The following is a 26729-nucleotide window of genomic DNA, read 5'->3' as shown; positions in this document are numbered from 1 at the left end:
AATTGTTGCGTTACTTGCCTGTACAGTTAACAAAGGCTTTGTGTTGAGAATTTTGTTCCCAGAGTGAATTATTATCATGACTTCCAATAGAGAAAAATCTTAGCATGATGTTAGTTTGGGTGTTTACAAATAGTTGAAAAGACAAACGATACCTGGTTATTGATTTCCGTCCACATGTAGATGGCGCGCTGTATCAATTTGCATTGTGCTTCGCTTGGCAAGTAATTGTTATTTGCAAGGCAGGCAAGCATTGAAAATGAAAGCAAAGCAAGCGTGGCTGTTCATCAGATCAAGTATTGATCCCATTCAACTCCTTCATAGTGCAAGTACACAGTCAAGCACGGCTATATCGATGATTTTTCAGCGATCGTTTTTTTTTTTTTGTGGGGGGGTTACAGTATACGGACGGGCAGGTCCTAATTTAGAGTTGCACACTTTCTGTGTAGTACCACATTGTGCCATAACATGCTAGGGAGGCAGCACTGAGCTCCACTGGAAGAGATGCAGCCGAATTATGAGCGAGAAGAGCGTCTGTTCTTGAAAACAGGCGCTAAGGAATACTTTTTTCGAGTGATTTTTAATCACTTAAAATGTGTTTTAATAAGTTTCAATGTGTTTGAAGCATATGTAAAGAGGAAAATAATATTTTCGAAAATGATATGGTCTCTCTATATCGCGGCTTTTCACCAAAGGCGATAAGCGGCGGTTCTGTATACTCGATAAACATGACCCAGTGTGATTAAAATCAAAATCTACTAGTGTTCATCATTTTTAGTGCCCCATGAAAAAGTGTTTTTGTAACCAAAGCCCTGCTTGAAAATAGTCTGAGAACTCCCATCACGCTACAAAAACCTTTTAAAAAGGGAGATAAATGAGCCCCGCCGGTGCAATTTACGGCCATAAACATGAACCGTGTGGCTCACAGACACACACGCACACACCATCTCAGTGTCATAAAAGCACAAAGTCCGAGGCCAATAACTCCGAGTGCTATTTGTTAATTCCATAATTCCACCAAAGAGTTGTTTGGTCTGTTTGCAGGATTATACTGAAAGAAAAAAAAAAAAAAAGCCTTTTTCCCCAAATTTGGTAAAGGGATGTAGCATGTGGCCTGGTGTTTTTGCTCTTGGTTTGCCCTCTCTTTGGAGGATTACTCACATGATTTCAGTCACATTTCATTGCCAAACGGGGCTCGTTATTTCTTCCCAAAAAAAATAAAAAATCTGACGCAAGGTAGGTTTCTCACATTAACAGCATAAAGCAACTTTACGACAACAGCAGTTTGTGGGTTTACGGTTAAGCTGCAACTACGTCCATGCTCACATGACCACAACCAATGTTTTTTTTCTTTCGCGTGTTTGAAAATGTTCGCATACAAATGACATTGAAGACACTGTCATGTGCATGCCAGAGCAGTAGGTGGCAATGCCACTTTGTAAAGCAACAATGCAGGGTTTAGAATTGTAATGTTCGGCAAGCTACGTAGCGAATAGAATATGATTGGTATATTGGTTTATTTTAATGGAAATTTAGTAGAATATGCTGTTACATGATCAGATAATGAAGTCTTGGTGAAGCATTTGTGTTTTTTTTCCATTTATTACAGTCATTTAGGAACATTTACATTTTGCTTTATTCATTTCCAATATGATGGGATTAATCTTAGATGTGACTCAACTTGGCGTAGCGAACGCAATGTTCTTCTTCTTTAGCCCCGCAATCGGCGAATCGCAGTTCACGTTGTACACGTTGTACATGTTGTACTTTTTAAATGCTGCTGTCTTCCTCCTTCGCCGCCTCCTTTTTTTTTTTGCGGTTTAAATTCACGAGCTGCCATTTTGACCTAGTCCACGGCCCCCCACCTTAAGCGCATTCCGACGGCGCTGAGAAATTTATTTGGCGGATAAATCAGTGCTTACGAAACGCTGGTGGACGCGCAAGGTCGCCGCGGACGGACAGAAGGTTTTTCACGCTATGGAGGCAGGGCGAGCAAGTTGACGTCACGACTTGCGCCAAGTACAAGATGTGCACACATGCACCTCATCTGACGCTTTACGGGCGGCCCGCTGAGAGCGGATCAGCGGGCGGGGGGGGGGCTAATTTGACTCGTCCGATCTGTCGGCCAATAGGGCGGCTTAGCCGTGACCTCCGAACCTGGGACTTTTCCAGTTGGCCGATCGGGAAGAGAACCTTCACTTGACCCCCTCGGCCCTGTATGCTAATGTTTGGGAGGGGGAGGGGCCGTTCTCAGGGGTCCCGTATGAATACGAGAATGGACCTCTGCCAAGGTCGAACAAATGTAACGAGCATCAAATTGTACACCTTCAAAAGATAACATACCAGATACATACGGTAGTATGCCATCAATAGACATGCATGTATTGAGAATTATATTTTTGGGGACTTTTTAATATTTTCTATTTTTTAGATAAAAATTGTAAATAAAAGATTCATGCATTATTTACTGAGAAATTACCACTTTTTTGTTAATTCATATTTATTATACAAATCAAAGATTTTATTTACTCAGGACAAATTTCATGTACGTTTTCAAATTTAAAAAAATATTGCGCAATTACTAAGAATATATATTTATATTTTGTATTTTTAAATAGTTTTTTTAAAAATAAATATCTGAATAAATACGCTCAATGTATTATTTCCAGATTCTTATCTATTTTTTTCAAATAATGGACAAAATCATAATAATAATTTCGTGCATTTACTGGAAAATATGTATGTTTTTTTATTTCTAATATTCTATTTGTTAAATGTAAACAAAAAAAGATTCATGCCATATTTACTGACAAATTACTGTTATTGTTATTTATATTCATTATTATTTTTTCAAAAGAATGTATTATTTACGCAGAACACATTTTACTTATAAAATTTTAAATGAAAATATAATTATGCATTTAGTGAGAACACACAGATTTAGATTTTTCAATTTTGTATAAATTTTAATTATTTTGTAATTATTTATAGTCTTAGTATTATCTACTAAGAAAACATTTGTATTTACATTTTTTTGATGCATTTACTGACAAACATATGTATGTTGAATTATTCTTCTTTTTTTATGTTTAAATGAGCATCTCCCGGAAGAGCTGGACGAAGTGGCTGGGGAGAGGGAAGTCTAGGCTTCCCTGCTAAAGCTGCTGCCCCCCCCGCGAAGAAAAAGGATGATCTTGTCATGGTCTCGTCTTGCTTCGGTCTCGATCTTGTCGTGGTCTCGGGTTGTCTCGGTCTTTGTGTTAACTCGGTCTCGACTCTCAAACGTCTTGGTCTTGTCCTGGTCTTCAGTTCGCAATTTGAGATGCTAACAGTTAGCAGTGACGACGTGACTCTCAGTTGGCTAACGTCCAATCCAGGTATTGGTAACGTTCTTAGTGAGACAGTAAAGAGATTTTCCGCTGCGAGCGGTGACACGGCGCAGGGCTTTACATGGAAGTGGCGCGATGCCAGCGCAGCGCGGCGCGGCTCAATTAGCTTGTGTTGTGGGTTCGGCTGTTTGAGAGCCAGCGAGCGAACGCGGGTCCAAATCCTCTCCTGCGGGCCCAGCTGGGAGGATTAAGACGGGTTCCTGTCCCGTGGTTGACCTCTCCAAAGCCCCAACAGATGTCCTGATTCCCCCCGCCCCCGTCCCCCTCCCCCCTCCCCCCTCCCCGACCACCATCCCATCGCACACTTCCACCCACCGCTCGTCTCGAACCCTCTCTTGACCCCGCACTCAAAACACATCACTCGGGTGATGTCTCTTATCACAAGAACCCTTGAATGGGGGAATATCTGCCGCTATCTCCGCCGCTTTGTTCCGCATCTTCCTTCGGGGTCGCCCTCCACACACGAGCCCCACCCCCTCTTTGGTCGCTGGCCCTTGAAATAGGACATACCGTGTTCCCCCACTTAGTCACCGTTCAACATTTGCACCAATGCTATACCACAGCTTTTTTTTTTTTGGGGGGGGGGGTGATTTTGTTTTTTATTGTTTTCAAACAAGCATAACAAATACAAAATAACAGGAGCAAGCAGAAGGGGAGGATCCATTATTTAGCCCACGTTGTTATACATTTAATTATTTGTTTATGTTCAAATGAACATCAACCCCCCCCCCCCCCCCCCCCCCCCCCCCGGTAGAGCGAGGCAAAATGGCTGGCGAGAGGGCAGTCCGGTCTTCCCCGCTTCAGCTGCTGCCCCCGTGACCCGACCTCGGATAAGGGAAGGAAAATGGATGGATGGATGAAGTTCACCTTTACATCTGTGTGTTCATATGTCCTTATACGCTTTGTTTTTTCTACACATTTGGTGGAGTAAACGGTTTGATTCCAGTTAAAAAAAAAAACATATGTTAAACGGGCACAGCAGTGAATGAGTTAAGAGCAGTTAACTTCCTTTTACACTGCTTGACAGTTGTTAAAATGTGTTTTTAAACATTGTCTGTACAGTTACCAAAGGTTTGTTTGAGTTTGATTTCCATTTGTTATTTCCGATAGGAAAAACGGCTTACGCGGTAGCAACTGTCTAAAAGTTCTACATTGACGCTTAAATTGATTTCAGCGACACTTTCCCATGGAAACACAAGCTGATGTTGTGACCCCCTCGACTGTTGTTCCATTTTCAATTTCCAACATACCCGTCTAGTCTGCTCCTCCATCACAACACTCCTCCCTCATTCTTTCCACGGCTCACCCGCCAACTCGCTGCCGCCGCATCCTGGCGCCGCCCCGTCAGAGCCACGCCAGCGCGCGGCTGTCAAGAGTTTTAGGGATCCGCTGAGCTGTGAAATCGCACAAATTGCTGTTGCTTGCGCGTCTGGCCCGGCAACAGAGGGGCGGAGGACAGGAGGAGTGATCGGGTGGACAGTGAGGCAGAGAAATGTTATGCTTCGACACTTCCCAACCTGTATTTACCCCCTCCCTGCTCTCACTCTGGACCTTGCACCCTTTATTTGCACAGACACGGACAAGCACGCGCACAGCTGCAACCCACTTCACCAACACACACACACACACACACACACACACACACACACCATCGACAAGAGGTGGCAAAGGTACTCACAATCTCTACTGAAGTAGAAGTACAGATACTTGCGTCGAAAAAAAAATGGTCAGTACTGATTCAACTCCTTTCTTGAGAAAAAGTTAAAAAAAAAAAAAAATCTAATTAAATTTTTAAAAAAAGTACTGGCTGTGAAATGTACTTCAGTACAAAAACGACAGAAACCCTCGTTAAAAAAAAAAAAAACTTTCATGTCCAGTGTGAATTTAGGCCACAATCAGTCGGATGTGAGAGAGATTTACAATTGTGTGTGTTTGTGTGCGCGCGCGAAAAAAAGCAATTGCATTCAGAATCATTCCAGACACCCTATAATCACAATTTAGGGATTTTTACTAGGGTGCGACCGATTTCATCGGCCGATACAAGCCATTTTCAAATCGGGAAAAATTGATGATTTTGTGATTTTGTTTTATTTTTTTTTTAACATTAACACTTTACAAGACAAAGTTGACATTTTTCTAAAAATCGGCAAAAATAAGCAAGGAATTGGCCAATTTCTGCCAATTTTGCTCTGTGTCTTTTTAAGGACAAAAAACATTCAAATGCGCTGCTGTAATTCAAATCGTTGTCGTTGGAAGCATTACGTTACCAAAATAAGTTATTTTATTCAGCATATATATCGACATTGGCCTAAAAAAAAAAAATCCATATCGACCTGTCCCAAATTTTTATTCAGCAATTTCTTGAACATAAATTTCAATCAGGTTTCCGTTCTCATCACAGTACAGAATCTGCTCTTATCAAAGTACTAAATGATATAAGGATGAATAGTGATTCAGGAAAGGTGTCAATTCTGGTCTTGCTGGATCTCAGTGCAGCTTTTGATACGGTAGATCATGATATACTGTTGAACAGGTTGCAAACGTGGGTAGGACTAAATGGAACAGTCCTTAAATGGTTCAGGTCCTACCTGGAGGAAAGGAGTTATTTCATAATCACTGATAGTGTTCAATCTCACCGAATGGCAATGACCTATGGGGTCCCTCAAGGGTCAGTTCTTGGACCCCTCCCGTTCTGCCTGTATATGCTACCCTTGGGTCAAATTCTTCAGAACTTTAATTTTCTTTCATTTAATTTTGACTATCATAGCTAACCCAAAACTGAGATCATTGTTTTTGGCAATAAAGAGGATTGCTGTTCGTAAATACCTTGAGTCACTCATTCAAAAACAAAGACCAAGTCTGAAATCTTGGCGTACTGATACATTCCGACCTGACTTTCAACAGTCATATCAAATCAATTACTAAAACTGCCTTCTACCATCTGAAGAACATATCCAGAGTGAAGGCTTGCATGTGTCGAGCAGACCAGGAGAAGCTCATCAATGTGTTTATCTCAAGTAGACTTGACTATCGTAATGGTCTTCTGACTGGACTCCCCAAAAAGAGCATTAAACTGCTGCAGCTCATTCAGAATGCTGCAACTCGGGTTCTGACCAGAACAAAGAGGTCAGAGCATATTACTCCAATTCTAAAGTCTTTACACTAGCTTCCAGTCAGCTTTAGAATAGATTTTCAAGTTCTGCTACTGGTCTATAAAGCATTAAATGGTTTAGGTCCTGAATACATGAAAGAAATGATAATGGAATATAAACCCAGTAGGGCTCTGAGATCGACAGACTCAGGTCAAGTGGAGCACAGAGTCCAAAGTAAACACAGTGAAGCGGCATTTAGCTATTATGCCGCACACAAATGGAATAAATTGCCAACAGAAAAGACGTCAGCCCCAAGTGGGAATGTTTTTAAGACCAGGTTAAAAACTCCTCTTTTTTCTCATGCTTTTTAGAGCATTTTCACTTAAATGATATTTCTTGCACTGTACGCTGTTTTAATTGCACTTTTATTTTTTTCTCTTTGTTTTAAATGTTTCTAAGCTTTTTTTTCCCTTTGTTTTTTAATGCTTTTAATCACGTAAAGCACACTGAGTTACCTTGTGTATGAAACGCGCTATATAAATTCATTTGCTTTGCTTAGTGTATTATATAGGAGTGAAACATACAGATATCTGCTGCTTGCAAATGTAGGGAGCAGAGGTGAACAATAGCACTTTTTTCGGAGCGATATCAGTACAAATATTCCCTGGAGTACTCACCGATTCCGAATACCGATGCTGGTAGCACGTTTGATACATAAAATTGTATTCAACGCAATGACATACAATTGTGAGCAAAAAATGTTTCTTTTTTTCTGACTGCAGTGGTCTCAACAGCACCGAGGTTACTCAGTCAGCTCAACAAAGCGTTCCATAAATCCAGTTGAAGCCGGAACTTGTTTTTGGATGATGCGCCGATGTGTTGGACCGCTGCAGTGGAGCGCAGATTACTGGCGAGGAGGACTTAGTCGTTGTTAGATTTATTTATTTTTTTGCCTGAAGAATCGGTCGCTGGTATCGGCAGCCTTCACGAGTACCCGATTCATTGAAATAACGCCGGTATCAGGCCGACCCCGATACCTGGTATCGGTACTACTCGCACATCCCTAGTAAGGAGCAAAAGTAAAAATTCATCAAAAATAAATAAATACTCAAGTATAGAAACCTGAAAAATGTACTTACGTACAGTAACAAACTATTTGTACTTGGTTACTTGCCACAACTGCCATCAACACACACACACAAACCATCAACAGCACCTCGGAGCGTGTAAACGGTACCAGACTCCCCTCGGCCTCGCCCGCCTCACAGCACAGACACCTCCAGCACATTATTTCGGCGTGTGTGGGTCACTTCACACGACAACCCTCCGGAGGGATAAAGTACTCCCCGAATCCCACCCCCTGCGCATGCACGCGCGCACACGCACGCAGACCAGTGCTCATACCCGTGGAGACACCTCCTGAAAAATGACAAAAAGGTCACTGACAAACATGTTTATGCACACACACGCGCACACACACACACACACACACACAATAGGAATTCTTACTGTTTTACGTTCTGCTCCCCACAAGGTGTAGATTACTCTCATAACCTCAAATAAGCAGCCATTGAATAATAATAATAATAATAATAATAATTGAATTTCCATTGGTAGGATTATTATTAGCACAATACATTTAATTTAAAAAAAAAATAACAATTGGTGCCCTGCAATTGGTTGGCGACCAGTTCAGGGTATACCCCGCCTCCTGCCCGAAAATAGCTGGGATAGGCTCCAGCACGCCCACGGCCCGCGTGAGGAGAAGCGGTACAGAAAATGGATGGATGAAATAACATTTGGAATAAATATAAATAATTGGCATATGTAATAATTTGTGCGCATGTACAATAAGCATGTATCCTACATTCTCCTTGGTTGTCAACGTGTAAGAAAAAAATGACAAATTAATAAAGAGCAATGAATGCCAATGTGTGTAGGTAAACAATCATCATCATTGTCCTAATTAGAAATAATGCATATATGCAAGAGTTTTGGGGTGGGTCTTGTACATGTACCATATATTGGCCACATGATGACGTGTTAGGAGGTTTACATGGGAAATTAAAACAATTATACTAAATAAACAAAAACATAACAAACAATTCATATGACTCCAACCCTGGAAGCTCAAGCAGAAGAAGAACTGATGAATTTCATTGTTAACATTTGATTTATTTGGGTTGTAAAATGTCCCAAACTATATTTATTTACTCAAATTCTGAAATGTTTTTTTTTAACTTGAGTTGGTAAGAACTACACGACACTTGATTTCACTTTACGGCACGTCGATAAGCTGCAGTTAAATTAAGTATAATACTTCCCGTTTTTGTCATCTTTTCTATGCCCCAAGTGGACTCATTATCTCTCATGGCTGGCCAGCTACGTTTATTTGCATACGTATCCGTGTTTATTTCGTAGATTGTCGTGTATTTAATCAGTTTGGAGGAATACGTTGGTGTGGTCTATTTCCTGGCGATGCCGGTGACGTACGTTGACTTCTTATTGGCGGGCAAAAGTTGGCAAAATGGCTTTTGTACGTTTGTGCTGTATTTAAAGTAATAATTAGGTCTGGCAGGCAAGAAGGCAGAGTACCTAATGACCAATTCTGTCCCCCAAAAAGCAAGCAGTAAAAACCAAAGACTCACCTTTCCGGGGGGCTTCGATGAGAGCCTATCAAACAACGACGCTGAGGTAGTGACATCTAGTGGCACAAGAGTGTAGCTACAATAGTACTGTCCTCCCAATTTGGACTGAAGACCATGAACACAAAAACGTCAAATAAAAAACAATATATTCAACACTTTTTACCGAGATCACTTAGAAAGTGCATAGAATATAGAATTACAATCAACATTTTTACAGTTAAGACAGAAAAAACCAAAACTGAATACATAAAATAATCAAAACAATCTCGTCTGTTCCCTCGGCATTGTGATTGAAAGTCTGGATGTTTTGGAGACTTTAAAAGCCGGGGGCCTTTTCAAGCCGCACACATTCAAAGTCACAGATACTACAGTGTAGAACGAGAGGATGGCGACCCCAAGTGGACAAAAATATGCACATTTTGTTTTGGCATTTGGCATCCGCTCTTTGCGGATTTTCATTTGTCGCTGGGCTTTCTATGTAACCCCTGAGGTAAACAAGGAACTGCCGTTATACCAATTTGAATGATACGCTGTTTGATTCCTCAAGCAAGATGGCATTTTTAAAAATGTTCCGAAAATGTCGTTTTTTTTTTTTTTTTTAAGATTCCACCCAACAACAACAACATTCTCATGGCGTTCCTAACCTCGAAACATCATGTGCCGGGACCGCCATAAACCGACGAGGACCCACTGTACTTTTTATTTGTGGGCGTATATTATTGAACTGAATGACTCTAAACTGTTTTAAAGCTGCAATGCACACACTTCCTAGTCCATCATTAATGTAAAATAGTATTAGGATGAGTTCAACATTGAAGTGAGGGGTTTTACGGCCCTAAACACACTGGAAACCCCTCATAAAGTGCTTGTTGCAGGCATGCACGCTCATCATAAGGGTCTTTTTGTGTGTGTGTGTGTGTGTGTGTTATTATTCGGATCATCTCAGTAGCGAAACTGCTGTGGTTTTATTTTGAGTCATAGGGCAAAATTTACATGCCATGTGAAGATGATGTGCTGGAGTGTCGCAAGCGTGTCTGCTGCGAGCTGCGTTTCTGAAGCGCTCGTGTTGTCTCTTGAGTTGTGGAGGCTCTGTGAAGGAGAAACAGGCAACAAAAGGCAAGAAAAAAAAAAAAAAAAAAAAAAGGATGTGCTAAGTCTATTTGCGGCGGCGGCGCGGCGAGGAAGCCACGTTGCAAAAAAGGCGATGTAACCACATTTGACATCACAGCGGCGGACGCCACCGTGCGGACCAAATTTGGCTTATTCACTCGCACATCATCGGCTTTCTTTTTTTTTTTTTTTTTTTTTTATGTCTTTAGGGTCCAAAATAAAAAAAAAAAAGGTAAGCTTTTCCTTTTGTGTCAGGGTTATACAAATGGCTTTAAAGTGAATAGAATTCACTTTAAATTGATTTCTCCCGCTTTGGCGTTTGTCATTTTGAATGTTGTGTATTGTGATGTCTTTTCAAAATGTTTTTTTGCGTTGCATGTCAGCTACTGTTGCTATATTCACTTCCAGTGGCTGCCTTTCCTGCTTTTGCGAGCACCTTCATGGCTGCCGTCTTATTGTCGATGCTGTGGAGCCTCAGACTGCTCATCCAAGGCGGTACGTCATTGAAGTCACAATAGTGACAATATTTCTCCACCTTTTTATTCCCACATTCTGTGACGTGCAATGAAAGTTGGATCGAGGCAAAGTCAACCCGTCAATTTTCCGCCATTGGGAATAAGTATTCGAATGCGGAATCTTACTGTTTGTGTTGTTTTGTGAATTAAAAATGGACTAATTAAGGTGTTTTTCATACGACTTCCCGGAATTATGAGGTGGGATACAGGCTAGTTAGCAAGCAAACACGTTAAAAACAAATTTTATATATATATATATATATATATATATATATACACATTGCTGTTTTTTTTTTTTTAATTAAAAACAAAATGTTTTGTTCCATTATAATTGAACGACAGGTGGGGGGTGGGGGGGGAAAGTTGCTGGTCCGTTTTTGATACGGAAAAGAGGCGCAGGCGAAGACAGCCTGTCAATTTTCTGCAGTCCGAAATGTGTCTTAGAAGGCGTGGCAATACGTTTTTTGTTGTTGTTGTTGTTGTTGTTTTGCAAATTGTAAACATACTCAATGTGATGTTTGTCTTATAACTGCGATGATCATGATGATAAAAAAGACACGAGGAATTTCTCTCCAGTCGTACAGTGCAAAAAAGAAGGCGTTTGCATCCCAGAGAGACTACCTGTACTATCAATTGCCTAAACGGGTTTTTACCAAAAAAAAGAAAAAAGAAAGGTGTTGTGCGATAATTTGAAAAAAAGATCGAAATAGCGGAACTGCGATATAGCGGGGGGGGTTCGCTATATGCGCAATATGAATATTAAGAAATTCTGCAATGCACTGAATCTGCATTAAGTGAATGGTGATATAGCAAGGGAACACTGTAAGCGTTTGAACTTTATTTTAATCTCCTGTACGAGCGTATGAATGCAGTACAGTGCACGGCAGTGGCATCGCTAGGCCTATTTTATATACATTTTGGGTAATATGTGTTCATGGAAAAGGTTCATTCACGGTTCAATATTGGTCTTCATGGAAAGATGTTTTGGGGCAAAAAAGAAATTGTATCAGTGCTCCCCACACCTCCGTCGACAAAAAAGGTCAAAACCTAGCGCACGACGAACTTGACTTTTCGCACTCCTGGTCTACCGCATGTTGTCAAAGGCTCGTCTGTGGCCGCAGTCGCCTCCTCCACCTGCGGCGTCACCTGCTCCACCGACTACAACGTTCTCATCAACTGCTCCTGCGCGTCCGTCCCGACGCACCCGCTGCGCCTTGACGTCAACTGCAGGTAATCCCTACCTGACGCCATCTGGAATATTTGTTCCGTGAACTTGTATTGCTTTCTTCCCAGCAGTCCATTCGTCACTCTTGTCTGCACTGCTTCCAGTACGTGTATTCGGATGTTCGATTTTTTTTCTTTTTCTAATTCATCCTCACAGGGCCAGAGCGCTGGCCCTTGCTGACGTCAGCATTTGTCTGTCCTCTGATTGGTCGGGCTGAGCCAAGCTATTCCACTAGCAAAACACGTCCGTAGTGACCGACATTTAAAAATCAGCGTCTCTCCTGAGTTATGATGCATTTTATTGAAATGTTTTGGCCACTGAGAACACATTCTCAGTTGCGATGCTGACCTGGCTGCATACTAGTACAAACAGGTCCATCTCAATACATTTGGATATATTGATTCTAATTTATTGATATGACATAACTAAATAAATTCTGGAACAGAGGCTGACTGAAGATGTACTTTATTAGCTGGAAAATGTTCCGCTACAAATTTGAAAACAATACATCTATAGTCATCTGCAGGCTTCTTTTGCACAATTTATTGAGGAATGTCATCTCAATAAATTACGAGAAATATATTCTGATTTAATGAGATGTACCTGTACTATTACAACTGGTAACTAGCTACATTTCCAAAGTCATCTTCCACAAGCTGCTTGTGCTTTCGTAGCGACGGCGAGCTCCACGTGGCCGGCAGCTGCCCGGTGACGCCTCCTCAGTCCTGGTGCGTCATGTACCCGCCGGCGCTCTACGACGTCGCCGTCGTCGGGACCGAATGCACGGCGACGGTCGGCCGACGGGGCGGCCCGGAGAGCGAGTTGTCCACCTGGGCGCTCTACGACGTGGGTAAGCCCAAACTGCAGACCGGGACTTGTGGTTGACAGGAAGGCAGGTTAAGATGCTTCCGGATGAACTTTTATTCAATGAATGACAAAAAAAAACGATCTGGTGAGATTTGAGTCGGAATATGTTAAAAGCGTATTGCCAAACGTGTATTCTGGAGCCGCTCCGGATTGAACTGGCTCATAACTTCTGATGCTGCAAAGACATTTCTTTTTAATATATATCAAATGTATAGTAAATCTATCTATCTATAAAATATATACCGGTAATAAATAATTATATATCTATATATATATATATCTATAAAAACATTCTTTATCTAACCAGACAACATTTTTCCTTACAATGTCACATTATCATATTCTTTTTTTAGGGAAATATTGTGTAATTTTTAGGGGGAACATTTTTTTTTTGGTTTTTTTTGTGACATTTTTAGAAAGAAAACAAAATTGCTAGAAAATGTCATTAAATCATTTCAATCATCAATATCTAAATTATGAAATGCTTATATACGTTATAAATATATGTGATGAATATTTTCATAATTATACAATTTCAAAAATATGTATTAACATTAAATATCCATCCATCCATTTTCTGTACCTGTTTATCCTCACGCGGGCCGCGGTCGTGCTGGAGCCTATCCCAGCTATCTTCGGGCGAGAGGCGGGGTACGCCCTGAACTGGTCGCCAGCCAATCGCAAGCCACATTAGAAACAAACAACAATTAACATTAAATATGTTTTATTTTTCAGATAAAAATGAAATCAGTTAGTAATCAGTGTTTTTATATTGGAGTGTGATGAATAAGGAAATCGCTGTTAAGTCAACCATACAATCATTTTAAACAAAATTATTATATGTTTTCATCATTTCATTATTATTTGAATGTATTTTTATTAAAAAAAAAAAAACAATATTAATACAAATAAAAGATAGCTATAAGACCATCCAGGTCAGGATCAGGATCAAGTGTAGGCATGAATTTGTACACAAGTAGCCTAATGTAACGACATAACAAATAGAGACGATCATCCAAAAAATGTGAATGTGTCGCGCAGCTTGTTAGCATTCAGCTTCATTTGCATTGATCCCAGTGAAACCTCCGCCGCCTTCCGACGTCCGAGTGACGAGCGCCGGCGGATTCTACAACATCACGTGGGACCACGGCCACGACCGCAACGATTGTCTGACTTACAGGCTGCGCATCCGAGCCAGCCCAGGTTTCTCGCAGGTAAACTCCATTTTTGATGGGCTGTGCTCGGAATCACTCGTTGAAAATTCCTGTACTGTATAGTCATTCGGGAGTAGGGAATGATGAATGATTCCAAACGCATTCATCATTCCCTACTCTGGAGGGAGCAGGGAATGCTTACTTTTAGTCAGCTACTGTGTATAGTCCGTCCATCCATCCATCCATCCATTTTCTACCGCTTAGCTGAGGAAACTCATTTCGGCCGCTCGTATCCGGGATCTCGTTCTTTCGGTCACGACCCGCAGCTCGTGACCAAAGGTGAGGGTAGGAACGTAGATCGACCGGTAAAACGAGAGCTTCGCCTTTCGGCTTAGCTCCTTCTTCACCACAACGGACCGATACAAACTCCGCATCACTGCAGATGCCGCACCGATCCGCCTGTCGATCTCCCGTTCCGTTCTTCCCTCACTCGTGAACAAGACCCCAAGATACTTGAACTCCTCCACTTGGGGCAGGATCTCATCCCCGATCTGAAGAGAGCACGCCACCCTTTTCCGACCGAGGACCACGGTCTCGGATTTGGAGGTGCCGATTCTCATCCCGGCCGCTACACACTCGGCTGCGAACTGCTCCGGTGAGAGTTGGAGGTCACGGCTTGATGAAGCCAACAGAACCGCATCATCTGCAAAAAGCAGAGATGCAATTCTGAGGCCACCCAAGCGGACCCCCTCTACGCCTCGGCTGCGCCTAGAAATTCTGTCCATAAAAGTTGTGAACAGAATCGGTGACAAAGGGCAGCCTTGGCGGAGTCCAACCCTCACCGGAAACGAGTCCGACTTACTGCCGGATATGCGGTCCAAACTCTGACTCCGATAGTACAGGGACCGAACAGCCCGTATCAGGGGGTTCGGTACCCCATACTCCCGAAGCACCCCCCAGAGGACCCCCCGAGGGACACGGTCGAACGCCTTCTCCAAGTCCACAAAACACATGTAGACTGCTTGGGCGAACTCCCGTGCACCCTCGAGGACCCTGCCGAGGGTGTAGAGCTGGTCCACTGTTCCACGGCCAGGACGAAAACCACACTGCTCCTCCTGAATCTGAGATTCGACTTCCCGACGGACCCTCCTCTCCAGCACCCCTGAAAAGACCTTACCAGGGAGGCTGAGGAGTGTGATCCCCCTGTAGTTGGAACACACCCTCCGGTCCCCTTTCTTAAAAAGGGGGACCACCACCCCAGTCTGCCAACCCAGAGGCACTGTCCCCGATGTCCACGCGATGTTGCAGAGGCGTGTCAACCAGGACAGTCCTACAACATCCAGAGCCTTGAAGAACTCCGGGCGAATCTCATCCACCCCCCGGGGGGGATAACCACCTCGGTGACCTCAACCCCAGAGATAGGAGAGCCCGACCACCAAAGCTGCATTCCGCTTGGCCAGCCGGTACCCCTCAGCTGCCTCAGGAATCCCACAGGCCAAAAAGGCCCGATAGGACTCCTTCTTCAGCTTGACGGCATCCCTCGCCGTTGGTGTCCACCAACGGGTTCGGGGATTGCCGCCACGACAGGCACCGACCACCTTACGGCCACAGCTCCGGTCGGCCGCCTCAGCAATGGAGGCGCGGAACACGGTCCACACGGACTCGATGTCCCCCGCCTCCCTCAGAACATGGGCAAAGTTCTGTCGGAGGTGGGAGTTGAAACTCCTTCTGACAGGGGATTCCGCCAGACGTTCCCAGCAGACCCGCACAATACGTTTGGGCCGGCCACGAGGCGCTCGCCTTCGAGCCCCACCTCCAGGCCTGGCTTCAGAGGGGGGCCCCGGTGACCCGCGTCCGGGCAAGGGAAACCTCAATCCATTAATTGTACTCGTCATAGGGGTTTTTGGAGCCGTGCTTTGTCTGGTCCCTCACCTAGGACCTGTTTGCCATGGGTGGCCCTGCCAGGGGCATAAAGCCCCAGACAACTTAGCTCCTAGGATCATTGGGACACACAAACCCCTCCACCAAGGCTCAAGGAGGGGTGTGTATAGTCCGCTATATACAAATAAAAGTCTTATCTCGAGGCACCGCTGTATCGTGAATGATTGAGTGATCTCCAACACAGTCGCAATTTTTGAGATGTTTTTACTATTTCCTCTGTCAGGATCCAGGGCGTTCCTTCTTGGTGGACGAGAGGTTCCTCGTCATACGCCACAAGGAGCTGCCACCCCGCGCCACGTGTAGCGTGGCGGTCCAGGCCAAGTTGTGTCCCAGTAACCCGTCTCAGGGCCCGTGGAGCGAGTGGAGTTTCACGGTCAAGTGGACAACCACGCCGACAAACTCAGCGGACGTCGCAGGTAACGGAGAAGCGAGTCTCTATTTTATTGATTGTTACGCAGGGAGATACTCATGTACATTGTAAAACCTGTTTATATGTAATACAGAGTAGTGATTCAGCTCTGACATTAAGCGTCTCTTATTGTGTTCCTGCCGACTCTTCCTGCCCTTTTTCTGCCATGATTTGCAGTGTGGCCAAGGAGACCGCAAGGTTGCTGGGCAGAGTTCGTAAAAAACAGAGTAACAATTCAGTTCCTGTTTGTTGCTAGGCAGAATTCGTAGAACAGAGTAGCAATTTAGGTCCCATTTGTTGCTAGGCAGAATTCGTCGAACAGAGTACCGTGGTATCTGGTATTGTAGCCGGTAGTTTACCCAATCTTTACAATATTAACCCTATGATTGTCAAAGACGGGATATGGTGATACTGTAATATTTGTCGTGTAGTGTTGCCAGTGTTCTCGGCAGGATTTTATAGCAGTAGTCTGATATGTCAAATTTGTTGTGGTCCGATCCAGGCATTAGTTGGTTTTTTTTATTTTTTTATTTTTTGCTTTTTGTTACAAGCCAAAATTTGAGTTACGCTAGCTCCAGATACGCTGCCTCTCGAGTGAAGCGAAAGAAAAACCTGGAGCAATTATGGTACTGTAATGCCCTCGCCGGTGCACTTTCAACCGTTTATTGAACAGAACAACAGTTCAAAAACACAAATACGAAATGAGAACATTCACAATAAGCTGCTGTTGGCCACAACCTACACCAAGATGCTCACGTGAAGTCCAACCGCCCAAGTTGGGTCAACCGGACTTGCAGTCTTGATGTCTCACTTGGCCACGCCCCTTAAAGGCACACCTACAACAGTGCAACAGTTGTTGTTGTGACTTTCGGCTTGTCCCAATGCACAGTATTTACACTGGATAAAACCTTTGAATTGCCTGATGATTTCCTCCTGCGCATTAGCGAAAGGATCCTGGCTGTACGTCCTGCTAGCCGTCGTCGTCGCCGCCGCCGCCGCCGCGCTGCTGCTGGGTTGCTCTCGAAAACCGTGAGTACTCAAACAAACACGGGGATTTGCTGGCTTTTCTCCAACTGACTTCATTTATTAGGCTGTTCGCAAACATGACCCCCCCCCCCCCCCCCAAAAAAAAAAAAAGCGAAAGTCAATTCGGACACAGCATGAATCATCGCCAGCGCCGCCAGCTCACCTCCCGTACACGGCGGAGGATGATGATGATGATGGTGGTGATGTTTCTCCTCACCGCTTCAGCTTTGCCCTTTCCCGGCATCACCACCTGCAGAGCGAGAAACCACACACACACACACACACACACACACACACATGCACGCACGCACGCACGCGCGCGCACACTGCGCTTAGAAGGGAAGCACGCTTCGCTTGACAGGAAGTCACACGCCGCAGTTCTGCAAATGCAACACCCGACTCAACTTTATTCATGGCGCACTTTACAAAGCAAACCACAGCCGAAACAAAGTGCTGCACATGAATAGCAATCGAACAAAAGACACAACAATTAACAACAATCAAACAGTCACAAAGTTACAAATATTAAAACATTAACACAAGGGAGCTCATGATGTGTTGAAAGCCAAAGGATACAAAAGGGTTTGAAGCTGCCATTTTGAAAACTCAAACGTGCCCCCTTTGAGCGCCATCTTCCAACGCCAAGCCCTGGTCGAGTCCGTCAATATATTAGGTACAGCTGCACGTGTGTCTTCCCAGGTTGTTCCTGAAAACACTCCAGCTGAGCACGTACGTGTCCAAGCCGCACGACTTCTTCGAGCCGCTCTACCTCAACTATCGAGGCAACTTCAAGGTGAGAGGGTGTAGTTTGCACTGGTGGCCAGGAGGCGGCGCTCCTTGAGGGTGGTGTGGAGGGGGGGGGGCTTTCAGCAAACCCTCGCTGCCTGGGACTTTCCGTCAAAGTCACAGTGAGGGGCCGCCGAGATGGTGGGAATGTTTATTATGCGCGTGCTCAGAGGGGTCCGCAGTATTATTTTGATTTTTTTTTGTAGTGACGAGCTGTCATTACAAATGACGACAATGACTGTGGGTTGATGACGACACAAACATACGGCCCGCAGGCCAAAACCGGCCCGCTAGGGGATACAATCCGGCCGGGGATGAATTTTAAAATGAGAAAAAATACACAAAACATGGTGGTGTTGGGGACTAAGGATAAATTTGAGAATTATTGTGTTAATTTAGAACGTGGAATGGTAATAATTCCTCAGTCTTCATAAGACGATTTAATTTTAAAGTGCAATACTGTATTTTTCGTTTCCAAATATATGTGACTTAAAGTTGTGTGCCTTCAAATACAGTCAGTGTGATAAGTTAATATGCACACATGTAGATGACAAACTAAGGCAACATCTTGTTTTGTAAAATAAAAATGTCCTTCAATCTGAAGTTTCCCAATGTACTGGTTTTGTTTTGCACTAAAGCAAAGGCAAAAACTTGTTGTAATGTATCATTATATTAAGTATGGCATTATTTTAGTGGTCCTGCCCCCCAATTAACCTCAAATTAGGCCACTGAATAACAATGAGTTTGACACACCTGTCCTATAGTACGGTGAATTTCGGTTTCGATACTACAGTGGGTACGGAAAGTTTTCAGACCCCCTTAAACTTTTCACTCTTCGTTAGAGTGCAGCCATTGGTTAAAATCATTTAGGTTCATTTTTTTCCTCATTAATGTACACACAGCACCACGTATTGACAGAAAAAAAAACGGAATTGTTGACATTTTTGCTGATTTATTCGAAAAGAAAAAGTGAAATATCACACAGCCAAAAATATGTATTCAGAGCCTTTGCTGTGACACTGATATATTTGTCCATTTCTTCTGCTCATCCTTGAGATGGTTCTACACCTTCATTGGAGTCCAGCTGTGTTTGATTATACTGATTGGACTTGATTAGGAAAGCCACACCCCCTGTCTATAAATGACCTTACAGCTCAGAGTGCATGTCAGCGCAAATGAGAATCATGAAGTCAAAGGAACTGCCTGAAGAGCTCACAGACAGGATTGTGGCAAGGCACAGCATCATGCTGTGGGGGTGTTTTCCAGCTGCGGGGACAGGGAGAGATGAAGGCGGCCAAGTACAGGGATATCGTGAACGGAAAGCTTCTCCAGAGTGCTCGGAACCTCAGACTGGGCCGTAGGTTCACCTTCAAAAAAGACAATGACCCTAGGCACACAACTAAAGGACCAAAGGAGTGGCTTCAGAACAACTCCGTGACTGTTCTTGGATGGCCCAGCCAGAGCCCGGACTTAAACCCACTTAAGCATCTCTGGAAAGACCTGAAAATGGCTGCCCACCAACGTTCACCATGCCACCTGACAGAACTGGAGAGGATCCCCAAATCCAGGTGTGAAAAACGTGTTGCGTCATTCCCAAAAAGACTCATGGCTGTATGAGCTCAAAAGGGGGCTTCCACTAAATACTCAGCCAAGGCTCTGAAGAATATGGGGTGCTGTGTGTACATTAATGTGGGGGAAAAAATGAACTTAAGTGATTTTAACAAACATGGCTGCAATATAACAGTGGAGAGTGAAAAATTGAAGGGGGTCTGAAAACTTTCCGTATCCACCTAATACTTACACATCGCGTTTGCTTTGCTTCCTGCTCACGTCCGTGGTAGGACTGGGTCAAGCCCATGTTCAGCGAGCACGACTTTTTGGAGAACCCCTCGCGCGGGGAGATGATGCTGACCACCACCAAGAAGCAGCTCTACTGCCACAAACGCGACGCGAGCGCAGAAGCGGACGAGGAGACGCGAGGCGCGGGACGCCTCCTCGTCCGCGCCCCCTTGGCACAATTGGAACACGTGTCCATTCACACGGTGACTCTGTGCGGAGAGGAGTGCCAGGAAGGGTCCGGTCCGAACTACGGGGAGCTGCCGGACCGCGAGCCGGCGGAGCCAGAAGTGGACGAGCAGGACGAGGAGCAAGAGGAGCAAGAGGAGCAAGAGGAGCAAGAGGAGCGAGAGGAGCGAGAGGAGCGAGCCTCGCTGGCCTCCGGGCAGCGGTCGGACGACGGCTACCCCGGCGTGGACTTGGACACGGTGGACAGCGGTTTCGGGGAGTGCGCCAGCCCGTCCCATTCCGGCTCGGGAGACCGCTGCGGAGATTTCCCACCCGAGCGACTAACCTCGCGCTCCAACTACGTCAAGCAGTGGATGATGTGTAGTGACGCTGGGGAAGACTCGGAAAACGCTCCACGTTGAACAGTCGAGTAGTTTTACTCTTCATTTTGTAAACGGATTATATATGTACAATATACAGAATGTTCTTTGTAGGTCACTAATAACTTCATCTCACTGAAGGAAGTGCAAAGGGTGACATTTTCTACATATTTTTTTCATCTTATTCTTGTTGGAATCAGAATACCTTGTTAAAATCTTTAGGTATTTATTTTGTCCCCTTCAGTACCAACAATGGGTCTAGTTTCATGTATTATTTTTAGATATTTTTTTGTTTTGTCCATTGACTCAAAAGGCCAGTGACACTTTTGATTTTGTGAAACCATTCCATTGTGTCAAGTCAATCATAAGGATGTATTTTTTCGTATGCATTTTGCTCCTTTAAATCAAAATATTAGGATAACTTGTCTTTTTTTTCCCTCATAAACATTATTTGATTTTGTCCATTTATTCAAAATCTCAGAATGGCTTATATTCTTTCTTCAATCAAATCATTGGGGTACCTTGTTTTTTCAATTTTTGTTTTTTATATTTTATTTTGTCTCTCCAATCCCCCCCAAAAATAATTTTCGTATTTCCCCCTTGAATCAAAACATCTGGATATTTGTTCTGTGTATTTTGTCGCTTTTATCAAAAATCAGGTTGCCTTTTTTTCATGATTTTTATAAATGTTTCTTTTTTTCCTTCAATCAAGTAATCATGATGCCTTATTTGTTTTAATGTTATAATTATTTATTTTGTTCCCTTTCAATCAAAACATCACACCTAAATTATTTTCTTTTTTTCAAATCAGCGTGCATTGTTTTATTTTTTTAATATATTTTTATTTTTTCCCTTGAATCAAATCACCAGGCTCTGTCTCATTTGTTACATTATCTTTTTCAAATACAAATATTTTGTCGCTGAAATAATCCCATTCACCGTCACCACAGTTGATGTATTATTGCCTAGCCACCAGTCACACGGGCCTCCGGGTGGCGCTGTGGTGCCGCCGGGCCAGTGGGCAACCGTCCGACCGCCGACGAAACGTCACGAAAACAGACAGCGGCCGGAGGCGAGCGAAAGTGAACGCAAAGGTCAAGTTTTCAATCAATTCCACGGTTGTGTGTTTACTTGACCAAACTTTGTTTTCCCGTCGATGACGAGCGTCGCTTTAGCGTGTTAAATGTGACTTTTAGCGCGAGCGTCCTTGGTGTCCGACGGGTAGCATCCTCGTGTTAGCCACATTAGCTGCTAGCTCCTGGCCAAAAGCAAAACGGGGATGAATTTGTGCCAAAACGACAGCCTGCGGCCGGAGGAGGCGGTGGTGGTGGAGAACGCCATCCGACTCGCGATAGACTCCGTCGTCAACGTACTGTACGGCGTCAACAGCGGCCGCAGTCGCGAGTACCAGCGGATGGTGGCCGAAAGGGACAAAGAGATCGTCAGGTTGCAGCGCGAGGTGTACGCGCTTCGCCGGCGGGGATGCGCCTCGTGCACGCTGCTCTCCGGGAGCGAGCGCGACCGGGGGACCCCAGACCGGTCCCCCCCGGGCACCGGGGAGCACAGGGACCACGACGGCGGTGGCGACACCGACATGGACGCCGGGCAGCAACAGCAGTGTGAACTAAGTTTCTCCTGTACGTAAGTTCACCGTTATGTTTATGTATCTGATCTATCAAGTTAATTGAGTGATTGATTACTCATTTCATTTTGGTTGTTGCAGTGTTAGTAAATACTGTAATACTGCGCGTGTTTGATTGACAGCTGAGAGTTCCGGGAAGGCGGGGTTTTCAAAACACTCAGCGACACGCCCACAGCGTCTGCAAGCTGAAAGAATGTCTCCATTTTGCACTTTTTTTAAGTCTGATTTTTACATACGTTGCCTTTTTTTAATTCATTCTTCCCCCCCCCCCCCCATCATTGGTTCATCTTTAAAAAAGGGTGCAACCCAATTTTTGTAGAAAACAGGGCAAACTGCATCTCCCAGTCTTGTCAGCCGCTACGTACGCTCACTAGCGTTGTGTTACACTTATAAAAAAAAGGACTTATCGACAGATAACAAAGAATAACTGAGCGCAGTTTTGCTTTTGGAGCAATTAGAAAATGATGCGGTTGCGAATGTGTCAGTACAGCTAACGAACACGAGTCCAGATCATCGAGCGCGAAACGGCCGATGTGCGAATATACCGAGCAAGATTTCTTGACTTAGCCCACCTGTGCCGTGTCCTCCATCCGCAGTGGGTCTCTTTGACGGCCCCCCGTCGCACATCCCCTCGCTGGCTCTCCCCTCGCCCCCCCGCAGCCAAACGGACCCGTCGGGGGCTTCGGAGGCGGGCGGCGTCGCCGTCAAAGAGGAGCCGTGCAACGTGGACGCCGTCCTCGTCAAATGGGAGCTGAGCGAGGAGGAGAGCTCGCGGGAGCGACAGGAGCCGACGGGCGGTCCCCCTTGGGACGCAGGTAACGCCGACCTCCTGATTTTTCTTTCACCGACTACAGTGAACCTTGCTATGCGCGAGTTACAGGGACCCGGCCCTGCGAAAAGCAAGACGGATGTGTGCGAGGCGGGTGTTTATGCCGCACCTCCGTGCGACCGCTGGTTTAAATGAACCGTATGTGCAGAACATGCAACGCATGAATAAAAACACATTTACAGTTTGGATTCTTTGATTAAAAATACTGCATTACAGCTGACAATGAAACTAGGGACATAACAATATGACTTTCCTGGATTGGCCTGAAGATATATTTCTCAATGCAAGCATGTTGATAAATGTTTATTTTCGCCAGGCAGCAAACTTTACACTAGGTTATTTGGTATTGCCTTCAAATCACACCGCTAATATTAATAGATTTATTTTGCTGTTAAAGAAGCACATATAGCGGGCCAGACGCAAACTTTGATTTTTGAAAACTCAAAAGATGGCACCGCCGCACCGGCATCGAAGCATGAGAAACGAGGTGCACTGCACTTTTGTGAAACTCTGCCCGCCCCAAAAAGGTGACTTGTAATTACATATGGATGCCACAAGATGGTGGCAAAGCATTTATACATAGAAGAGAAAAAAAACACATATATACAGTATATGTATGTATGTGTGTGTGTGTGTGTTGACGCGATCTACTCTTGTTGTCGTCGCCGCGGTAACGAGTGTATCCAGTCACATTTGAGTTGACAAGCTAAATTCCAATGATCGTAAAAAAACGGGATGCGGTGGTATCGGAATACGCAATTTTATCGCAGTAGTCTGACAGTGCACACAATCTTACACCCGTGTTACATGAACGACTGTATTCAGTAGTTAAATTATCCAAACACGAGCAAACCACCTCCGCCCGATGCTCATCAACAGTATGAGCGAGCATTATGCCAAACAGCGAAAATGTTGCGGTACAAAATAATTTGTTTGTTTTGTTGTTTTCAAGAACGGGAGTTCCGAGAAGCGATGGCCTGCGAGGAAGCGGACGGGCTGGCGCGTGCCACAGAGGCGGACCAACTAAGGTTAAAACCTTCAATAATTACCAGGAATGTCCCCATTGCGTCACTTGATTTTGAGTATCGTGCCGTCGCGATACTCGGCATTGCATTAAGAAAATGAAGAAGAATTGGAAGATTGAGAGCTGTTACGTTTTTATCCTCGAAAAGCGGCAGACGCGACTAATCCATCACGTACGTCGTCGTCCTCCTCAGGAACAAAAAGAAACGAGTCCCCACGGCGGAGCTGCCCGAGGAGGCCCAGCAGCAGAAGCGCGCGGCGTGGCGAGCCGCCTCCCGACGCTACTACGCCCGCAAGGTGGCCCGCCAGCAGGCCGGCCCCCCGTCGCGCCACGCCCGCTTCCACCGCCCGCCGCCGAACTCGCGCTTCCCCGCGTCGCACTGCGGCCCTTTCGCCGACGACAGCGGCAAGCGGACGCCCGTTTGCGCCTCGCCTCAGGACTCGCAGGCCCGGCAGAGGGAGGCGTGGCGAGCCTCCTCCAGGCGCTACTACCACGCCAGGAAAATGGCGCACCAACAGCAACACGGACCCCCACAGTACCGCGACGCCGAGCCGCCGGGGCAGGACAGAGGAGGACTGGAGGGAATTTTGTGTCGTTGATCACGAAGAACTCCGAGACGTTGTGTTGGGAATCATTCACGCATTCCCGACTCCCTAATCACTAGATTGGAATTTTTATTTAGAGGACTATGAAGTTGACTAGAAAGTACATTAAAAATCAATTTATAGTGATTAGTGAGTATTTCAGCCCAATAGTCAACGATATAGTCCATCGCTTTTTAATGGACTTTTTGGTCAACTTCTATAGTCCACTAAATACAAATTCCTATATAACAATTAGGGAGTTTTCGATTCATCGTTTCAGCCCTACAGTCAACTATACAGTCCGTCGCTGCGTTCGGAATCCGTCGCTCATGTGCTACCCTCTAATCGCCATATAATTATTAGGATATGGAAAATCAATAATTGTAGTGGGGGTTTTTTAAGAAGAAAATAGCACAATAATGCTGTATTTTATAAAACTATCAACAGTGTAAAAAAAATGTTTTGCTTTGTGCATCATTAATTAATTTAAGTCCTTCCGGTTGTGGCCACCAGGTGGCAGCATAGCTCCGTCAACGAGGTTTGTTTCGTCCTGCCTGTCAGACGAAGGCAGGTGTCATAAAATAGCATCGTGGTTAGAAAAGAGAGTTGCCTTCAGAGCTGAAATGATCCATCCCATAATCTCGAGTCACTTTATCGCTATTTTTTACAGAGTGGACTGGACTGTGTCGTCGACTCAAGGAGAAGTAGTTTTGGGAGCATCATGGGATAGCTTGCTTTCCTCGTGACTGTGGGTCACTCACTATTTTCGAGATGCATTGTGCAATGTTTCCCAAACGCAGCCTGAATTCATCATCAGAGTCGTCATCCGTCCTCAAATGGAAGCGCTGCAGCGCCCCTATCGTCCCTTATCCGCAATTACATCAGGAGCGAGACATTTTGATTGCTGACGTTCGAATTAGGAAGTCAAGTTTTCCCAAAATCGTTCCGCTTTTGATTCTAAGCACATGAAACACTACAAAAGATCAACGTGTAGGCTTATGGCAAGTAATAAATGTTTTGTATCTTTAAAGGGAATGCTGAGGACTTGGAGGCAGGCGTGCTGATCTACTTTAAACATCTTTACATCCGCTTTCTGTACCACTTGTCTTGATCGTGTTGGATGAAAATCATTGAATTAAACGTGTTTCTTGTATGCTTTCTTGCACATTTTTTTTCAAGTTCACATCCAAACAATTATTTAAAAAAACACACACACACACAAAGATGACATTTTGCACATTTCGTTTATTCAAGTATGTATTATGCACTACACAGAAGAAGTAAAAACTTACAAAGAAATTTGATTCATACATTATCTATATATTATCCATTCTGTTTCAAATAACAGTAATAAAACAAATAATCAATTCAAAGCTAATTTCTCGTTAACAAAAGGAATGAATGAATAAAGGCACGCATATAATGCAGGGGTGTCAAAGTCTTTTTTTTTTGTAGTTATGATTTCCCTCAGAGGGCCGTTAGAACAGTGAAACCATATAAATGTTTAATCATCACCAAAACATTATTACTATTACACAACAAACTGAGGGATAAACTCGTTTTGAAATCAGTAGACAAGGATAATAGTTCAGGTATTGTTTAAGTTACTGTAGAAGAAGGATTTGGTAACAGAAAAATGCAACATTATTGTTTATTATTATGACAATTTGGAATTCGGGTACAGATCTTTGCAAAAAAGTCACAGACGTTGACGAGCATGATTTGCGTTCGCGGGCCACATCTGACCCCCGGGCCTCGAGTTTGACACCGAAGGTATAATGCATGATATAATCATTTCAAATAATACATGTCAAGCTCGTTTCTCATTAGAAGACATTTGATAATGCATTCTTACATAAGATTATGCCTTAAACTAAAATTTTGCGAACGATAATAAATAAAGCCAATAGATCGGTGGGGGGGACTGAATTTCTCACTGCAGGCACTTGCAAGTGTTGAATTTGCTCATCGTTGCACCAGCTGCCGACTCGCTTGTGGGCGTTGACGCAGAAGCCCACCGCCCCCCCCCCCCCACACACCCGCTGCCCGCAACTGCTGTTGGCGAATTTGGTGCGCACGTGCAATCGGATCCGCGACTCAGCTGCCG

At 44.4% G+C, this 26729-nt stretch overlaps 2 protein-coding genes and 2 long non-coding RNA genes across 5 annotated transcripts in view; 2 read left to right on the top strand and 2 right to left on the bottom strand.

Moving 5' to 3' along the window:
- Window positions 1-9186, bottom strand: part of LOC133479175 (uncharacterized) — a 68329-nt gene extending 59143 nt beyond the window's left edge. The window contains exon 1 of the long non-coding RNA XR_009788860.1: window positions 9127-9186. This is a non-coding gene — a long non-coding RNA (uncharacterized LOC133479175). The remainder of the gene's footprint in view (window positions 1-9126) is intronic.
- Window positions 8808-21055, top strand: il21r.1 (interleukin 21 receptor, tandem duplicate 1). 2 transcript variants are annotated; one of them, XM_061775767.1, is made up of 9 exons: window positions 8808-8967; window positions 10645-10731; window positions 11855-11981; window positions 12651-12826; window positions 13921-14057; window positions 16162-16354; window positions 17292-17376; window positions 18073-18166; window positions 20001-21055. In XM_061775767.1, the coding sequence occupies exons 2-9, from the start codon at window positions 10677-10679 to the stop codon at window positions 20583-20585; spliced, it is 1452 nt and encodes a 483-aa protein (XP_061631751.1). In that variant the 5' UTR covers window positions 8808-8967; window positions 10645-10676; the 3' UTR covers window positions 20586-21055. The 2 variants fall into 2 exon arrangements, with proteins under 2 accessions (XP_061631751.1, XP_061631750.1); XM_061775766.1 differs by lacking the exon at window positions 8808-8967 and having other exon boundaries at window positions 10523-10731.
- LOC133479174 (uncharacterized) lies at window positions 12258-18171 on the bottom strand. Its single transcript, XR_009788857.1, has 5 exons — window positions 17537-18171; window positions 17256-17438; window positions 17104-17183; window positions 13427-13506; window positions 12258-12893 (listed from the first exon to the last, which is right to left on the bottom strand). It is a non-coding gene; the product is annotated as an uncharacterized LOC133479174 (long non-coding RNA).
- A 461-nt stretch (window positions 21056-21516) lies between the features above and the next one.
- Window positions 21517-25775, top strand: LOC133479173 (uncharacterized). The gene is made up of 4 exons (XM_061775770.1): window positions 21517-22180; window positions 22782-23000; window positions 23967-24042; window positions 24232-25775. Exons 1-4 carry the CDS (start codon window positions 21823-21825, stop codon window positions 24635-24637), a joined length of 1059 nt encoding a protein of 352 aa, XP_061631754.1. The 5' UTR covers window positions 21517-21822; the 3' UTR covers window positions 24638-25775.
- Window positions 25776-26729: the final 954 nt, after the last annotated feature.

The sequence above is a fragment of the Phyllopteryx taeniolatus genome, chromosome 6 (assembly GCF_024500385.1).
Source record: "Phyllopteryx taeniolatus isolate TA_2022b chromosome 6, UOR_Ptae_1.2, whole genome shotgun sequence".
NCBI classification, from domain to species: Eukaryota; Metazoa; Chordata; class Actinopteri; order Syngnathiformes; family Syngnathidae; genus Phyllopteryx; species Phyllopteryx taeniolatus.
Note: the sequence above shows the minus strand (reverse complement) of the source record. Positions and strands in the feature narration are given on the sequence as shown.